This window comes from Phragmites australis, chromosome 3 (assembly GCF_958298935.1).
Source record: "Phragmites australis chromosome 3, lpPhrAust1.1, whole genome shotgun sequence".
In the NCBI taxonomy this organism is placed as follows: domain Eukaryota; kingdom Viridiplantae; phylum Streptophyta; class Magnoliopsida; order Poales; family Poaceae; genus Phragmites; species Phragmites australis.
The window spans coordinates 48,226,927-48,242,449 of record NC_084923.1 but is presented as its reverse complement, the minus strand read 5'-3'; the positions used below and the strand labels follow the sequence as shown (position 1 = coordinate 48,242,449).

The following is a 15,523-nucleotide window of genomic DNA, read 5'->3' as shown; positions in this document are numbered from 1 at the left end:
TCAGCTTCGCGTCTCGAAGCTTAGCCCACGAATCTTGGCGCATTTACACGAGATGAGCCCGTCGACCCCATCTCGAAGCTTCTTCGTCCGTCTCCGGCTGGGCCTCGAATCTTCGAGAAGCTACCGGAGCCTGCCCCCCGAGCACCGCCATGGCGTCCTCCGGCGGAGCGGCCATATCGGCAGGGCCCACGCCGCCGTCGGCAACGGCGTCGGCGGTGGAGTGGCACCAGCGGCCGCCGAACCCGAAGAACCCGGTGGTGTTCTTCGACGTGACCATCGGGTCCATCCCCGCCGGCCGCATCAAGATGGAGCTCTTCGCGGACATCGCCCCGAAGACCGCCGAGAACTTCCGGTACTGCCCTAAACCCCGCACTGTACTTCAACCCTAGGTTCCATTTGTTTCCTTCTGCTGCTGATGTGTTGGTCTTTTTGATGGATTTCTGAATCGCGTTGCTTTGTTTGTTTCAGGCAATTCTGCACTGGCGAGCACAGGTAAGATGCATCCGGCTGTTTATTATTGGCCTTTGTGCTTATGTATGAGGCTAATTCTGCAATGTTGACTTTATCTTCATCCATTTAGTTTAGTATGAATTGGTAGTGGATTTACTATTATACTGGGCTTGGTTGTTTGATTGGGATACTAGCTTGTGCGGAAAGGATGGATAGAAGGGAATGCAAATGTGGATTTGACATATTTTCTACTTATGCTTGTTATGATTGGTGAGAAGCTTAGCTCGTATGGTCGAAACGTTTTCTGGGACATCAGCCACTTGGATGGTCGGACTTTTTAGCTTGACTTATTGATAATTTTCTGATGTTTGGTAGTATTTCTTGCTCCTTGCTTTACTCTTGCTGTGGTCTGATTTTTTGTTTACTTGATGTTGGGCCAATGCAAGGTATGGGTATGGGTATGAGTATGAGTATTTAGGATACTGTACGCAAGAGGACATAGATTGCTTTACATAGAATTCTTTTTCCTTTGGGTGCAAATGCAATAGTATTTCATTTTTTAGAAAGATATAACCCGGGGGGGGGGGGGTGGATAGTGACAGTTTGACACTGAAGTGTTAACTGGTCTAGACAAATTTGTTTCTTTCTACTTTACTTAGCTTGTGGCAGTTGTTATCTGATTGGTGAGGATGCTAGAACAAATGCTCTATCAGTTGTGAAATCACTATATGTCAGCAGTTCAGTTCTGCAATTTTTAATGCGTAGTTTCATCGTTGATTGCAGAAAAAATGCTTTGCCACAGGGGTATAAGGGCTGTCAGTTCCACAGGGTGATCAAAGATTTCATGATTCAGTGTGGTGACTTCTTGAAGGTTTGTGCCGTTTGCCTGCCACACTTGTATTGTAGCTTCATCCATCTATTTTTTTAACTTAGCATAAACATTAACCTGATGCTATCCTATAACTAAGCTTGCGGTATTAATGTATGTATATATGTTTATACTAAGCAACACAACATGAGGGAGGATTTGATATTGTTTTATCTTGGTTTGGAACTAATTCATGCGATATCCAGTGTACACTAATCCCACTGTTTTATGTCTTCCAGAATGATGGTACTGGATGCACATCAATCTACGGTACCAAATTTGACGATGAAAATTTTATTGCAAAGCATACTGGGCCTGGACTTCTCTCAATGGTACTAATTCTTTCCACCTAAGTTTTCAATTGAAATTCTCTCAGAACATATGACTTTCTATAGCTTTTCTTTTTTCATAACGGATCTATCGATTAAACTTAGTTTAGTTGGATTTAGACTCAACTTCCTTATATTCCCTGCATTCTATAATTGCACACAATGTTCTCTCGGTTTTTACAATTTATCTTAAGTCAATGAATTATATTTTTCCATTTATTTGCGTACTTCTACAATCACGTGGAGTTGCTTCTATTGCATTTGCTTCCTGTTTTATCGATCCTCTGGTTTTTCCTTTTTTAACATTATTGTTCCTCAATATTTGCAATAATTTTGGTTAGGTTGGCATCTCTTGGCAAGTCGATGAATGATGCTATGTTGGTGGATAAGTCATCAGTTGTCTTTTGCTTTTCATGTCTAAAACGATTCTTTTCAGTATAACTGTTTAATGGCGCTTTGTTTGCTTCTCAGCTTGTTTGATGTTACAACAGTTGTTAGCTTCTATCTTATATATGTGGTTGTCTCCCTTTTTTGCAGGCAAACAGTGGAGCTAACTCTAATGGATCTCAGGTACATTTGTCATCTCAATAATCGCTTGCTTGAAAGCCTTTATGCATGATACAAATTTGTTCCCCAATGAGTTTGATGTAATCTTATTGAGTACTATAGTGCTGTTATTAAGTTATATATTTCTGTTACTCGGTTGAGAACACCTTTGCCTCCGGTGTGCTGCTTCAGAATTAAGTAACAGCAGTGTATCCTAGTTGTGTTTTATTGTCTATTCCACCCAGTCAGAATACAGAATGCTCCTGATGAAAATCTTATTCTCTTCTATGTTTGCAGTTCTTTATAACATGTGCGAAATGTGATTGGCTGGACAACAAGCATGTGGTCTTTGGGGTAAGTTTACTCAATTCAAATGCTTTCTCTTTTGTGACAAACATTCAGTATACTTTGTTATTAGAATATCAGGGCAAGTGGAGATATACCTGATAACATGATACAATATAATTGGTTTAATTTGAAGACAATAAGGGTCTGTTTGTTTGGGCTTCTGCTTTTAGGCTTTTCTGTTATGTTTTTAGCTTGTCTGAAAAACTGTTTTTCTAAATAGGTTGTTGGCTTCTATAACAAATTTTTAGCTTCTCAGCACATAGCTTTTCAGAAAAACATCTCTCCGCGAGCTTCTCGGCTTTAGTTTATTTTTCTCAGAAACAGACTTCTAACTTCTCCAGAAGCTACTTTTTAAAATCCCGTTTGTTCTGACTTCTGGCAGCAGCAGAAGCGGAAACAGGAGTAGGAAACAAACAGAGCCTAAAAATGTGACCCAAAAACAAATCCATATGTTTCTTGTTTAGAAGGTTCTTTATGTAGCATGTGCAAGGGTAGGTGTTGGCCTTTGTGTGTGTGTGTTTTCATTTCCTTTTCAGTTATCACTTTGTGTGCTTAATGCCTTGCATTGTCATGTTTGATCAATTCAGAGAGTGCTCGGAGACAGTCTGCTCGTCGTGAGGAAGATTGAAAATGTTGCAACTGGACCAAACAACCGACCAAAGCTTGCCTGCGTTATAAGTGAATGTGGTGAAATGTAGCTTGATTCTTGAATGTGGCTAGTCTTCTACCTCTTGACGCTGCTGATGTAGGTCTTGTTGCGTTGATGTTTGATGAAAGTACGGAATCACTGGAAACAGTATAGAGATATTCTTGAATGTACTGAAGCATGTCAAAATTTACAGTGATCAAGGTGTACCGTTATGACATTATCTGTAGAATAATTTCGAAACATGTGCTGAGGATTGTTTCGAAACATGAAATTTATGATCGACTTGTGATCGATGCTTTCCCCTTCTGTAGGTATGCTTCCGTGATCCAGGAAGGCAGCAATTTTTGGCCTCCGACTCTACCCCCAAATGTTTTTCAGGATATTCTATTTTATGCTTGTTCTGACCTTGTCTACCATATTGGGAACTAACGAGAAGATTGTGTTATTGTGTCCTTCGTTATGTACTTATGTGTTTATGTAATGCAAGTGGGCTGCCATGAACAAACCGTCACGGATCAGAGGATCCACAGGTGTCAAGAATTCTGTATCATATGCTCCATATAATTAATTAAGCTGTAACAAAACATTTTTCACGACGATAAAATACTCTGGGATGTCAAGCACTGCAGCTACTCCCTCCGGTTACTCGTTTTGGACAGATCTAGTCAAACTTTGACTACCAATAATTTTTAAAATATTTAATTTAGAAACATAAGTCATATGTGTATATTTGATTTTAAAAAATATTTCATAACTTATACATTTATTAAATTTTATAAATATATTATAGTAAAAAATAGTGATAAAAATATACATTGCAAATCGTATTGTGTCTAAAACATTTAAGTATTTTTTACCGAGGAGTACTAACGTTTGAAATGTGTAATTAACAAATGACAAATCACAAATAAGTCGGTGCGATCGTACGTGCGCGTCATTATGTCGCACCCAGGTTTAAATGCCCCTGGAATCCCTTCGGTCTTCGCCCGCCCTCCAGCTTTGCCAACCATGCCGCGCACGACGCCGTCGAGCCCGTTGTCGCGCGCCACGACGCCACTCTCCCCCACTGCCGGCGGCACCCCGAGCCGCCTCACCCGGCAGTGCGCCATCTCGGCGTCGCCGCACACACCTGGCAGGACGGGCGCGTCCACCCCGCCGCCGGCCACGCCGCGCACGCCGCGGCCGGATATCACGCTAAGGCAGCCGTCGTAGCGTCGTCGCAGGCATCGCAGAAGCGCGCACCCTCCGCCATCAGGAAGCAGTCGCGGGCGCTCCGCGCCATCCGCGCGCTGCTCCGATCGCTCCCCCTCATAACTCTTTGCGCCCGCCGCGTGCCGCCCGGCGTCCGCGCTCCCGCGGCGCTACACAAAGCCACACGACGGCCACGGCAACGGCGGCGGCGGGGAGCGCGTGACCGGCACGTTCTACAGCCACCGCCGCGCGCGCATCACCTTTGCCGTGCAGGAGCGCTCCGGCATCCTCCCGTCCCTCGTGCTCGAGCTCGGCGTGCCCACGGGGAAGCTCATGCAGGAGCGGGCACGTCCGCATCGCCCTCGAGTGCGAGAAAAAGTCCAAGAAGTCTTCAGCGCCGGATGACAACGACGGCGGCGGCGGCAACGTGAGCCTGCTGGAGGAGGCGATGTGGACGGCGTATGTGAACGGGCGGCGCGTGGGGTACGCAGTAAGGCGGGAGGCCTCGGAGGGCAACCTCGCGGTAATGCAGTTGCTGAGCACGGTGTCGGTGGGGACCGGCGTGCTGCCGGTGGACGTGCTGGACGCGCCGGCCGGAGCGGAGGCTGACGGCGAGGTGGCGTACTTGCGCGCGGGGTTCGACAGGGTGATCGGAAGCAAGGACTCGTAATCGTTTTACATGGTCAGCCCGGAGGGGGACGCCGGCGGTGGCACGGAGCTCGGCATATTCTTTGTCAGGGTGTAGTCGTGTAGGGAATAGGGATGGTCTCCTCTTTGATCCTTGCTCTTCAGCACTGCCGTTTGACCTTCAGGGATACATCTTCCAAAGGCTCACTTGGGTGGAAGGGGATTAGATCCAATCTCATAAGATTGGGAGGAAAAATAAACAAAATTTTCCATTGGGTCAAATCCCTTCGTATTCAAATTTGTAACTAGTAGTTGTGTACTTGTGTCTGTCCTAGTTTATGTATGGAGTGCTTAGCACAAAAATTACTGCATCAGTTGATTATGTGATAGGTTACGCCAATTTGGCACGGATATAAAAATGTGATGATTTTTTAATTACTTACTAATGATATAGCACAAACTTTTTTCTTTCAAAATCATCTTAGATATGGGTGCATTTAACTAGCAGCGGGTGGACATCTTCTTCAACACAAGCCACTTTCTCCATTGCACTTGCCTTAGCCTCCATCTCCCTCACCCCACCAGTGGCAGATCCAAGGACACTAAGTAGGGGTTTTGTCTCTTTTTCATCCCCTTATCATCTTCTTTTTCTTTTCTTTTTTCATACTCAAAAATTGAAAAAAAAACTCCTACACCCACGGTAGGGGGGCTTGAGCCCCCTCCACCTCCGCTAAGGATCCGTCTCTCCCGCACCAATTTAGCTGCTAGTGATGTGACTATCTATGCTACCGCTAGATGCTCAACAAGCTAAGCTATCTTTCCAACTCTATCTATTGTATGCCAACCTTGCCCACTAAGCGTAGACATGTACTGTAGCACTACATCTGGTCCATCCATTTTCAATCTGACAACTCATAGCGAAGTGAAGTTGGATCTTCGTCCCCCGATGGTGTTGGCACCGCTTTCCATTATCAAAACTTAGTTTGAGGAAGAAAACTCACCAATTTGCAAATTCACTTAAATCCATGGTCTTATCAAACCATGGAGGTTGTGAAAAAGCCTATAAGAGGTGAAATTATATTCGTCCAGACTATAAGGACAAGATGGAATTCAACGTGTTCAATCTCAAATTCTCTAAGACATTAGTCATTGTGTGCTTGTTTGTATTGGTTCAGATTGTGTCATATCAAGTAAATAGATAGATAGAGTGTGTTTTAAGGTGTAACTCAAATTTTAGAATGGTAAAAACTTCGTTCCAGACATGCAGGCGTTTGCTCACGCCTATGCCACATGTTCGATCCAACTCCTCTACACATGTATCCATTTGATCCATGTCCTCCTCATCACATAGACACATCCTCTCTCTCTGCAACAGACATCGACTCATCCTCTCCCTCATCAATCCCCTCCCCCCTCTCTCTACAACAGATCAAGGAGTATGAGGGCTCACTGGCCATCCCCCCGGTATGGAGTAGTTGGATCCAGCCACCCTCACGGTGCGGTATTGCCTGAGCTCTTCCACTGCTCTCTCTCTCTCTCTCTCTCTCTCTCTCTCTCTCTCTCTCTCTCTCTCTCTCTCTCTCTCTCTCTCCAATAGATCCAGACGCATGGGAGCTCGTCTGCCACCCCCCGCATCCAGTTTGCTGGATCTCGCTGCTCTCATGCCTTGGTGCTTCCACCGTCTTGCGCGCGCCCTCGACTTGTCCCCCCTCTCTATCTCTCCAATAGATCCAGACTCATGGGGCTCGCCGGTCATCCCCCCGCATCCAATTCGCTAGATCCAGCTGCTCTTGTGCCTCGGTGCTTCCACCGTCTCACGCGTGCGCCCCTAGGTGATCTCACCATCACTTTGTGCGAGCGCCCGGGAGACAGGAGGTGGTTGCAACCCCATCCGTAGCGGTTCGCTCGTTTCCCACATTGGACACAGAGAGACAGCTGGTGTTCGCCTTCATAGCCTCGGTGGTACCAGCTGCCGAGGAGGTAGCCCCTGTCATCTCAGCGACCGTGGTCTACGAGGCCCTGGCACGAGAGCTTGAGGGTGCTTCATCGTTGAAGGTCATGGATCAGGCGACAACCTCCTCGTCAACAACGGCCACGCTCCTCCGCCCGCACCTTGACCTCGGCGTGTGACCTCACAGCGCGATGACCTGATTTCTCGCACACTGGTGCAGCTACCTCTTAGATCGTCGACCAAATTGCTTTTTTGCTTGCTGAGATGCAACAAATTGCTTATGATTTTTGACGAATTTACCTTTTACATTTGTATGAATTCCCCTATACCGTGCTTCAAATATACCGAGCAAATACATTGAATTGCTTTTCAATTTTGTTTTACAATTTGGTTGCTGGTGGCAAGGGCGCATCGGGAGGCACCCTAAGAGGAAGCTTAGTTGTTGTTACGACCTACACAGCGAGTGTTCTTGCGGATCGTTGAGCTTCAACGGCATCACCATTTTGTGGTGTGTAAGTGATCTACACGGTCTCGCATGTATCTTGGTGATGCAAATCGACCTAGGCTTCGATGGTGTCCATTTGGAGCAGCAACCTCATCCTTAGTCACGAGTTTGCTAGACTTGCTTGTTGATTGAAACAAATTTGCACCTAGATTTGCTCTGTGGGCAGAAATAAATTTGCTTTATAATTTCATATGGATTTGATTTTGTAAATTGGAACAAACTTGCTCTTTTTTTGTTTGGATTTGCTTGTAAACTGAACAAATTTGCTTCTGAGTTTGTATATGAAATTTCTCTCTGAGTTAGCATGGATTTTGCCTGTAAATTGAAACAATTTTGCTCTTTGAATGTGTATTGATATGCTTGTAAATTAGAAAAAACTTGCTTTCAGAGTTAGTACTGATTTGCTTGTAAAAATATCCAAAATTGCTCTTTGTGTCTTATGAATTTTGCTTTTGTAAATTATGACAATTTGCTATATGAAACAATAGGAAAACAGAAATGATAACGTCTTGTAAAGTTGATGAAGGCATCAAAAGAGGGAAGTGGGCTAGTATGAAACACGCGATGCCTAATTCAGGTAGTTTGTCTAACGAGAAACACAACTAATTAAGTATAATTTTCTAATTAAGGGTGTGAGGATGGATGAGTATTAGTATACACGTGCATGCGTTAGCCTGTCCTTTTAGAATTTTAAGATATGGCCATGTAACTTGTGTACTCATTTTTACTACAACGACATATTGCTTTTGTTTCTATACGTATATATTTACATGTGTATATAACTTTGCAACTATAACAATTCTATCAACTCAATTTTGTCAACTAGTCAAGATTTGCCATGTTGCCTCCTTGACGTGATGATCCGAGAATACATCAAAACTCGAAGGCCGTCGACGCAAAAACACCCGGAGGAAAGAAAGAGACCCGGCATGGCAAGCGAAGCGCGAGGGTGTCATCCAGAGAGAGAGAGAGAGGAAGAGGAGAGGAGGGAGAAGGGAAGGCAACGGGAAGGGATAGCGTCGCTGCTGTGCCTGCGCTGTGTCGGGGCGCGCGCGTTGTGGGATTGACGGCACAGCGGAAGCGAGCAGCGGAGAGAGGGGAGATGGGAGAATTACGCGTCGCCCAGCACGAGCACCCCACCCCCACCCGCGCGCTCCTCCCCCTCCTCACCCGCGTCATCCATCCCCCGTTCCGTCTTCTCCACCTCGTCATCCCGCGCGGGCCGGGCCCAAATACCCTCGCCTTCGCCATCCCCACCTCCCGCCACAAACCCTAACCCTAGCTCCCAACCGGCTCGCCGCCTCTCCGACAGCGCGCCGTCGGTCCACTCCGAGGTAAAGCTCCCCGTCCTTGCTTGGGTCCGGTTGTTCTAGGGTTCGTGCTCGCCGCGGCGGTGGGTGGTCGAGGGATCGCTTGCTGCTGGTGTTCTCCTACTCCGCGTGGTGTCCTTGCGCTGTTTGATTTCTCCTGGTCTGGGGTTTAGGGTGGAGGGCTTGATTCTACGCCTCGCGGTTTGAAGCTGCTCGTCGGCGTTCGCTTCCGTGCTCGTGCTATCTCTTGGCCTCTCTTGGTGGTGTTGCGAGGTGCTCCCCCCTTGAATTTTTGCGGTTCCTCTCTGTCTATGCTCTCGCTTTCATGGTCGGTGGTTCTTGGGTATATTGTATTTTGGTTCACGGTGAGGGATTTGGTTATCTCCCGTTGTTCCGATTTGACAACACAGTTGTGTGATGCATCTGCTTGGTAGTCGCTACCTGTTTTTATATCACAGTAGATGTAATGCTGCATTCTGATACACGCAGGTGGCGTGGATAGCTAGCGCAAAGGTGATTGCTTCTGGAGAGAAGCGTATGCTGTAATGGAGGGGCGTGGGAACCATCTACTTAATGCCACCGAGGCAGTAATGAAGAGGCCAAGGAGTGTTGCGTCAAGGAAGCCAAGGCCCACAGTGCAACTTGCTTCTGAGTACAATGGCATCTTGTGTGCACCGTCACGGAGCACGCCCCAGGATGATGACACTGACATGGAAGTCGGTGGGCATCGGAGGAAGGAGCTATACCTAAATAGCTCTGGAATGAAGGGCTCCACACCTCATAGGAGTGACTTGTCCAAGAAGGTAAGGAGGGAGGATAGAGCCAGAGGAGACTATGATGGCCACAATCGGAGCAGCAAGTCGAAGGATGCTGCTAAGTTTGATAGTGAGGGTTTTCTCGCACTGGAATGTACAAGAAACTCAGGATCCCCTGATAACCTGCAGTTGGTCCCAAGAGATGCTAATGTGCCAGGTGAACAAAAGTTGAGAAAAGTAAAGCTCAAAGTTGGCGGCATTACTCGAACCATACATACGAAAACCGTCCAAGAAGTTGGTGACGGTGGCACTACTGCCACATCGGATGATTCTTTTCACCAGCATAAACAAAAGGTTTGTTCTATGCACTTTCTGGATAAGTATGTGTGCAATCATAATGCACTTTCATATATTAATGCTGACTGATTTTGTCTAGTATTTCATTTACTTCATGATTCTGGCTGAAGTGGCATCTTCGTATATTCTTAGATAGTTTAGTGCAATCTTTCACCCCTCAGTTAGTACTTGGATTCTTGGAATATTATTTTGGGAGAAAATTGAGTAAATACTTATGCCACCAAAAGTTTCCAGGTTTTGATATATGCGATGAAAGTTTGCTGGTTGAGTTTAATGCCCTTAAAGTTTTGCCAAACTTCTTCAATTTACCAATCCATCCAGCTCCATTTTCCTTCTGTTAACAACAGCACACAGCCTCGCTCCTTTTATAGTCAACACCGTCCCCATCAATACATCAATTCCCCATTCCTCTCCCCTATTGTAAACCCTAGATCCTTCCCCTCCCCTACAGCAGCTTGTTCCATCTCCGGTCCCGTGGAAGTTAAATCCGCATACGGGGTGGTTCTTGCTGTCCTCCCTCCTGGGCTCGCTTGCTAGACCGCCACGGCCCCTAGCCTGCTGCGGCCACAACCAGGAGAGATGCCGCGGGGCTCATCAAGCAGGGGTGTGAGAGGGGGTCGGGGAAGGAACCAGAGCAGGGGCGGAGCTAGGAGAAAGGAGGGCAGAGACAATCTGGTATGGTCGAACCTAGTATTACCTGTCCGCTTCTTTTTTTATCCTCGAAGGAAGATTGGTCTCCGCTAACAATCTATGGCGACTGGTATATTGAAGATTTGAAACTTTTGGTGGTCAGATCTGGCCAACACAGCTATGTTTTTTCAAATGCTGGTTCTCTTTGCTCAGTATATCTTGTATGCTAAAGTCCATGCGATTTTGATTTTGGTTCCACGTTCCTATTGCTTTACAGTGTCGTGTTATGGTTCATCTTAAGTATCTTGTTGACTTAAATGATAATCGAAATTGAAGATACATTATTTCAGTGGTTCTATATTTGATCCTTTTTTGTTCTACTTGTGTTCATTAGTCGCCTTTTTTTCCATTAGGATTCTGGTGGGCACACAAACAATGATATTTCACCATCTTCTGACCTTGTTCGCAAGAGCAAAAGGGTTCCTAAGAAGAAAACACTTGATAGCGATTCTGATGATGACGATGGCGAATTACGATATCTTGAAAAACTAAGAGGGGCTAAAGTTGCACCAGAGTATCCTATAACCACTGGCTATGTAGCTTATGATGATTCTCTTGACGATGGTCTCAAGAAAAAGAAGCTGTCTACATTTTCTAAAAATAAGAGCACCCCATATGAAGTGGATGAGGACTTTACAGTGTCACGATCTGGCAGGGATGGCAGGAGGAAATTGAAATTAGGGGATAGCAATGAGTTTATTGAGGAGGAGGAACATGAGATGGATGAAAATAGTAGGCTCAAGGAAGTTGATTCACCTTCAGATGTGAAAATTGAAACTCCTGGTCTTACAACAAGACAGCGAGCCCTTCAAGGCAGGGGTGGCCATGGTGAAATCCTTATTGAATTTCCCGATGGCTTACCACCCGCTTCATCAAGAAGTAAATTTTTAGCTTATTACTGTCTTTTGTTGATACTAACATTTCTGCCTCAGATATAGTGCTAAATGTGTTTTTATTTATGTTACAGAGCAAAAGGAGAAGCTTTCAGAAGTGGAGATACAAGCCAAAAAAGCAGAAGCTGCTCAGAGGCGTAAGATGCAAGTTGAGAAGGCAGAGAAGGAACAACAGGTCTTCCTCTCTGCTTTTTAGTTCATAGCTCCATACGGTTTTTCAGTTGGACAGCTCTGTTTTACTAGCTCAAATTACACAGGCTGAAGCAATGAGGAAAATACTTGGTATTGATTCTGAGAAGAAAAAGGAAGAAAAGAAACAGAAAGAACGGGAAGAGAAGGTACAGATTCCTGAAGTATTACAGTTGCTTTATTTCCCTATGTGCTGCAATAAATTCATCTTTCCGGTCCCCTCTCCTTTTTTTTTCCAGGAGAAGCAAGCAAGATTAGAAGAATACAGAAAAAACTGCATCCAAACTGTTATGGGGCCAGAAGGAACTGTGGTTACATTCCCTGAGAGTATGGGACTTCCTAGCATATTTAACTCCAAACCTGTCAGGTCACTATTGCCTATTTCTCCGCTTTCAATTATTTCAATCAGAGCACCCACAAGTTGATTCACTTCACTGGTCATATTACTTTCATTTGATTCTCCTTGTTTGATTTCATTTCATCAGCTATCCACCTCCACGGGAGAAATGCGCAGGGCCAGGGTGCACAAACCCGTACAAGTACCGTGACTCCAAGACGAAGCTTCCACTCTGCAGCCTGGCTTGCTACAAGGCTGTCCAGGGAAGTGATGGTGGAAAGCAAGCATGATGAATTTACCTGATCCAAAGCAACCGCGACCGCCAGTAGGCCGGTGAAGTGTATGTTGACATGGCCAGCTAGCTGGTGTGTTGCTTTTGTGATCCCTTTCTAGTAGTCTAACAATCAACCTGACAGAAAATGGGGTGACTGCCGCCGGTTTCCGTCTGCCTTTCGTGAACGAATTAGGTTTCCTAATGGTGGATTTAAGTTATGGTCGATGTATGGGACTAGTCAAGAAATAAAAGGAAAAAAAAACTTTGTACAGCAATCTCCTGCCTGCGTCTCTCGTTGTTACCTATAGCTTTGGTCATGAGATCGTGAGCTGCTGCCGTTATGTAGCCGGACAGCAGCTGGTGTATGCATGCTTGTGGTGGGTGTGCTGACCGGGGTGTTTTCAGGTTCAAATAGGTTGTTAGACCTGTGACGCTGAGTCGCTGACAAAACTTTTTGCGAGGTCAGTGGTGTGTACTTGTGCTCCAGGTCTTCCTGTTTTGCTGGTAACCAACGGGTATAGTTATGGAACACCTTTCGATGGTCATGCCGGCGGCTACACTGAGGAATCTGATCGTGTTGGCTGCCGTTGCTCCGGCCGGCCGGCCTAACGGTGGTCCGCTCCTTTTGTTTGCACGGGTGACTGGGCAAACACGGCATGGGCCGAATTATATAGCTTGAGATGGGTTGTGAGGTTAGGTAGGCTGAGCCGTAACGATCGATAGTTGGGCTGTGCTTTTGGAGGCCAGAGACGAGCTTAGGAAATTGCACAGATGCGATGTACCAGCAAGATGGCCCGCTCCGAAAATGGACCTCTAATGCAAGCTAATTTAGCACCCTGGATCTGGATTAGTGAAAGGCAACGATTTGTTATGATTTCTGAAGTGAAGTACACGCTCCTCACAAGCTTATCGGTAAGTTAGACGCAGCACGGAATCACGCATGCGCGAAGGTTAAAGCTCGTTTGAATCAGGCCCGGTCATGAGATTTTGATGGCATAAGACAAAATTAAAAATGAGCATCATTGTACTGAAACATCAAAAGATTAATTAATATATAAATTGTAAATATAATATTTAGTGTATTAAAAAATTGTTTCCGAGAGACACTTAAATTATATCCCGGGGGCAAATGGTTCACACCGATAGACAAGGACGCAGTCTGTCACGCACTGTCCGAAGGAGGCGAGGGTCGTGGCTGAGGGTGTACCGAGAAAGCCAAGAAGATGCTCCAGCATGACGTCGCGCAGGCGTGCCTTTACCCACCAGCACCAATGCTGCGTATACGGACGCCTGCGATAACACGATGTTGCTGGCGCGGGTGGAGGAGGTGGCGGTGCCGTCTGTTGGTGAAAGTGCGAGGTGCTTGGCCAGTAGAGCGCATGGTCGTCTGCTCGTAGAGAGGCGACATAGGTGGCGGATCAAAACTACACGAGGAAGCACTCTCATTGACTATTCGACTTCTCTACATACAAGAGGATTACTAATTTGGACCACTGCTAGCATGTTGCAAAGCAACCAAATCAGCAAATGTGCTTCTTTTGGGTTGGCTACATGCCAAAGCCCATGTACGATCATGTAACTGCGACTACCAATCAATTAGATTTTAGACTATCGTGTTTTGTTGAGTCAAAAGTAATATACCTATATATTTATATAGGAAGAGGCCTCCAGGTTTTGGAGGCCGGAGCGATCACCCCGCTTGCTCCCTCCAGGGCTAGCCAATCAACCGTGGAACGGCAAGAGGGGAACACTACTAGATGTACGCACTCAGTGAACTGATCACAAGTCACAGCGCGGGTACCAATATTTGTTGTTATTTGATTAAATTTTAATGTTGATTTTTCTCTTCATGGGCCAATCGGTTTCCTCCTCATTTTAGCCCCCTTCTTGTTTTTGGCCCAAGCCCACGAGGAGCTCAATACTTGAGCTGTGACCGACACTAGGGTTGAGGGGATGATTTGGGGGATCGGTTTGAGCTGGAGTTAAGTGGTTGTTGTGTTGCGCCTGATTCCTCTGGGTTGGCCGGTCTCTCTATTGTCTGCTCGTTCCAATTTGGATGATGGGGAGACCCTAGAGCTGCGCAAGGATTGGGGAGGCCAAGCCGGTTTTGGTGGTGGCAACCATCCTTGGTGTGCAGGCTCAATGTGAGGCCCTCCTATATCTATCTCAGTTCCTCCTCTCGGTTGGAAAAGAAAAAAGAGAGAGGAAAAGTAACATATCTCTCTCTCTCCTTGATTTGGTGGTCTTTCTGTGGTGTGTGCTGGAATACCGAGTTCTTCTTCCTGCTCGGCTATGAAAAACACCGGAGGGAACGAGTGCTAGGTTTTCTGGGATAGCGGCTAGTGAGCCATGCTAGCCTCTCTTCTCCTTGCTTTTGAACGTGTCTCACTGTGAGTTTGTTCCTCCATCTGATCTGTACAATATGGTTGCTTGTGGATATATGCTCGATGATTATGATATTTACTTATACTGGACATGAATGCTGAGTACAATAGTTTGAACCTGCATATTTCTTTGTTGTGTTACTGATCTAGGTAGTTTGTGAGGATTGCGGGTTGACACTCTTAGTTTAGTGCTTGTAAACCGATTTCTGTGACTCGGTTCTCTTTGTGCATTGTTTGTTAATCTGATTTCCTGGATTAGTGGCTACTGAAATTGTTGGAGTTGTATATGTTTATGGTCTATTCTTGAGTTGATTTATTGATCTACTGCTCTGTTAAATTCAGTCTCCACATATTTTGTTTCTTTCTGTTTTCTGAATCTGTTCAATAGCCCTGTTCAGGAAGCGTTGCTAAGTTTCAGAGAATTACTGTCAGGTTCAACTTCAGGTGTGATCTTAGATACATGTAGTCTTTGATGTATAAATTGAATAGCTAGGGAGCAAAATCTCGTTATTCTAGGGCCAGCTATTTAGAACCCTCGGAGAGCAATCTTTTAAATCATCGTATTGTTCAGTATTGTTTTATATACATGATGAATGGCATATGTGTTTATGTTCTGATGGTTCCTTCATGCACGTTCATGTATATCCTTTTTGTTCTGTTCTATTCTTGTTATGCTTTTTTATAGAATATGGTTATTCATGCTCATATTATCGTATTTAAAACAATCGTTGTTCAAAAATATAGTTAAAAGGTTAGCATGTTAACGGGATAAAAATAACGAGATAGTTGGATTTTGTTTAAATTCAAATTGAATTAAAAGAAGAATATCACATGAAATAATAAAAATGCATATAAATAGAGCATTACAAA

General features: G+C 45.3%; 2 protein-coding genes across 3 annotated transcripts; both read left to right on the top strand.

The window, feature by feature from the left end:
* Positions 1-44: 44 nt before the first annotated feature.
* On the top strand, positions 45-3,591 carry LOC133913620 (peptidyl-prolyl cis-trans isomerase CYP22-like). The gene is made up of 7 exons (XM_062356818.1): positions 45-352; positions 469-492; positions 1,234-1,321; positions 1,558-1,650; positions 2,185-2,217; positions 2,491-2,547; positions 3,129-3,591. The coding sequence occupies exons 1-7, from the start codon at positions 150-152 to the stop codon at positions 3,237-3,239; spliced, it is 609 nt and encodes a 202-aa protein (XP_062212802.1). The 5' UTR covers positions 45-149; the 3' UTR covers positions 3,240-3,591.
* A 4,776-nt stretch (positions 3,592-8,367) lies between these two features.
* Positions 8,368-12,814, top strand: LOC133913619 (uncharacterized). Of its 2 annotated transcripts, none has more exons than XM_062356816.1 (7): positions 8,368-8,798; positions 9,264-9,883; positions 10,930-11,455; positions 11,544-11,644; positions 11,727-11,807; positions 11,898-12,025; positions 12,144-12,814. In XM_062356816.1, the coding sequence occupies exons 2-7, from the start codon at positions 9,320-9,322 to the stop codon at positions 12,283-12,285; spliced, it is 1,542 nt and encodes a 513-aa protein (XP_062212800.1). In that variant the 5' UTR covers positions 8,368-8,798; positions 9,264-9,319; the 3' UTR covers positions 12,286-12,814. The 2 variants fall into 2 exon arrangements, with proteins under 2 accessions (XP_062212800.1, XP_062212801.1); XM_062356817.1 differs by lacking the exon at positions 8,368-8,798 and adding an exon at positions 8,825-9,047.
* Positions 12,815-15,523: the final 2,709 nt, after the last annotated feature.

Excerpts from the sequence above, each read along its gene's own strand:
- LOC133913619 (XM_062356816.1), top strand. The coding sequence starts at position 9,320 with ATGGAGGGGCGTGGGAACCATCTACTTAATGCCACCGAGGCAGTAATG. Across the intron at positions 11,456-11,543 it reads ACCACCCGCTTCATCAAGAA|AGCAAAAGGAGAAGCTTTCA; the intron begins GTAAATTTTTAG and ends TTTATGTTACAG. Across the intron at positions 11,808-11,897 it reads AGAAAGAACGGGAAGAGAAG|GAGAAGCAAGCAAGATTAGA; the intron begins GTACAGATTCCT and ends TTTTTTTTCCAG.
- LOC133913620 (XM_062356818.1), top strand. The coding sequence starts at position 150 with ATGGCGTCCTCCGGCGGAGCGGCCATATCGGCAGGGCCCACGCCGCCG. Across the intron at positions 2,218-2,490 it reads CTAACTCTAATGGATCTCAG|TTCTTTATAACATGTGCGAA; the intron begins GTACATTTGTCA and ends CTATGTTTGCAG. Across the intron at positions 2,548-3,128 it reads ACAAGCATGTGGTCTTTGGG|AGAGTGCTCGGAGACAGTCT; the intron begins GTAAGTTTACTC and ends TGATCAATTCAG.